The sequence below is a fragment of the Corticium candelabrum genome, chromosome 12 (assembly GCF_963422355.1).
Source record: "Corticium candelabrum chromosome 12, ooCorCand1.1, whole genome shotgun sequence".
NCBI classification, from domain to species: domain Eukaryota; kingdom Metazoa; phylum Porifera; class Homoscleromorpha; order Homosclerophorida; family Plakinidae; genus Corticium; species Corticium candelabrum.
In genome coordinates this window covers 485,001-487,500 of record NC_085096.1, presented here as the reverse complement: position 1 = coordinate 487,500, position 2,500 = coordinate 485,001, and the positions used below count along the sequence as shown (strand labels likewise).

The 2,500-nt window shown below is 43.2% G+C and overlaps 1 protein-coding gene across 3 annotated transcripts in view; it reads left to right on the top strand.

The window, feature by feature from the left end:
- LOC134187531 (cytoplasmic aconitate hydratase-like) overlaps positions 1-2,500 on the top strand; it is a 13,129-nt gene that overhangs the window by 5,787 nt on the left and 4,842 nt on the right. For 2 of the 3 annotated variants that reach the window (XM_062655672.1, XM_062655674.1), the window contains 6 exons: positions 1-47; positions 192-363; positions 759-859; positions 999-1,133; positions 1,199-1,289; positions 2,053-2,257. The exon at positions 1-47 is cut by the window's left edge and continues 93 nt beyond it. In XM_062655672.1, the coding sequence (XP_062511656.1) occupies positions 1-47; positions 192-363; positions 759-859; positions 999-1,133; positions 1,199-1,289; positions 2,053-2,257 (751 nt within the window). The remainder of the gene's footprint in view (positions 48-191; positions 364-758; positions 860-998; positions 1,134-1,198; positions 1,290-2,052; positions 2,258-2,500) is intronic. The other variant, XM_062655673.1, reaches the window with a different exon arrangement.

The window sequence follows — 2,500 nt, the reverse complement described above, 5'->3', positions numbered from 1 at the left end:
TCGGGCCATTAGTGACCTCAACAGACATTGTCCTCACTATCACAAAGGCAAGGATAGTACATAATGTTGAAATTGAGGAAACACGATGAGAGACATTGATATCAACATGATTAGTTTGTAATAATTAATTAATGATTTTTAGTGTTTGGTTGTTTGTTTGTTTCTTGTTTACATTTGTTGTTTTCCTCTAGCATTTACGTCAAGTTGGTGTTGTTGGCAAGTTTGTTGAATTTTTCGGACCAGGAGTAGAGCAGCTGTCTGTAGCTGACAGAGCGACTATTTCTAATATGTGTCCTGAGTATGGTGCCACCGTCGGATACTTTGCTGCTGATCAGATGACCATGAAATATCTAAAGCAGACAGGTATGGAAGGTCTTAGACTATTGTATTGGAGGGATGCATCTCACAATACACTAGACTTTTGTATTGGAGGGATGCATCTCACAATACACTAGACTATTGTATTGGAGGGATGCATCTCACAATACACTAGACTATTGTATTGGAGGGATGCATCTCACAATACATTAGACTATTGTATTGGAGGGATGCATCTCACAATACATTAGACTATTGTATTGGAGGGATGCATCTCACAATACATTAGACTATTGTATTGGAGGGATGCATCTCACAATACATTAGACTATTGTATTGGAGGGATGCATCTCACAATACATTAGACTATTGTATTGGAGGGATGCATCTCACAATACACTAGAATGTAAGAATGACAGTAACTGATAATACCACTGCAGGTCGAAGTGATGAACAACTAGAATACATCGAACAATACTTGAAACTCTCGGGACTATTTAGGAACTTTAACAACCCGGACGAAGATCCAACATTCTCCGAGGTCAGACAACACGATTCCTTCCTCCTTCCCTTACATTTCTATCCACCTCAATCCAATCCAATTCATTTCTCTACACATTCATACACTTGCTTCATGTTTTCTCTCATCACTTGCATCTCACGTGTTTCCTGTCTTTCAGATAGTAGAGTTAGACCTCTCAACTGTCGCCTCGTCTCTGTCAGGACCAAAGAGGCCGCAAGACAGAGTCGCAGTCAGCGACATGAAAGCCGATTTCCAGAAATGTCTGGACAACAAGGTTAGCTCGGTTGACAAGGTCGGGGACTTCATCACCGTCTTTTGTCGCAACAACCATTGCTGTGTTGTGGTTTGTTTGTGTAGGTTGGATTCAAGGGATTTAAGATTGAGAAGGAGAGGCAAGCGGATAGAATTCCGTTGACGTTTGAAGGGCGGGAGTTTGAGATCGGACATGGTGAGAAGAAATTTGGTATTGAAACAGTTTGTAGTCGGGTGGTCAGTATGTTGACAGATAGACAGATAGACAGACAATCATGTAGATAGGCAGACAGCTAGACAGACGGATGGATGGACAGACAGACAGAAGGACGGATGCACAGATAGACAGACACATAGATGGACAGACACACGGATAGACAGACACACAGACAGACAAATGGACTTACACACAGAGAGAGAGACAGATGGATGGACAGACAGACAGTTTGACGGACAGATAGATAGACTGACAGACAGATGGACAGACACACATGGACAGACACACATAGACAGACAGACAGATGGATGGACAGATAGACAGACACACAGATGGACAGACAGACAGTTTGACGAACAGATAGATAGACAGACACACAGATGGACAGACACGTGGATGGACAGATGGACAGACAGACAGATAGACAGACCGATGGACAGAGAGAGGGAGGGAGGGAGGGGGAGAGAGAGAGAGAGAGAGAGAGAGAGAGAGAGAGCCGGATAAACAGACATGCAGACAGACAGATACTTTATTCTCAACACACACACACACACACACACACACACACACACACACACACACACACACACACACACACACACACACCACACACACACACACACACACACACACACACACACAGACAGACAGACAGACAGACAGACAGACATGGTTTTAGTTAAAGAGCTCAATGATGGATCAAACAACCAGACCAACATTTGTTACAATTTCATTTGTTTAGGCTCTGTTGTTATTGCTGCTATAACAAGTTGTACAAATACGAGCAATCCGTCGGTCATGTTGGGTGCTGGTCTGTTGGCTAAGAAGGCTGTTGAGATGGGCCTGTCTGTTGCTCCTTATGTGAAGACCAGCATGTCGCCAGGATCAGGGGTGGTGACGTACTATCTACGAGAGAGTGGTGTTACTCCATTCTTGGAACAGTTAGGGTTAGTTTGTCTGTGTGTTTGTTTGTCTGTGTCTGTTTGTTTATCTGTCTGTCTGTTTGTCTGTCTGTTTTTGGTCTATCTGTGTGTTTGTTTGTCTGTCTCTGTGTGTCTGTCTGTTTGTTTGTCTGTCTCTGTGTGTCTGTTTGTCTGTCCATTTGTCTGTCTGTCTGTCTGTCCATGTGTCTGTCTGTCTGTTTGTTTGTCTGTCTCAGTGTGTCTGTGTGTTTGTTTGTCTGTTTGTTT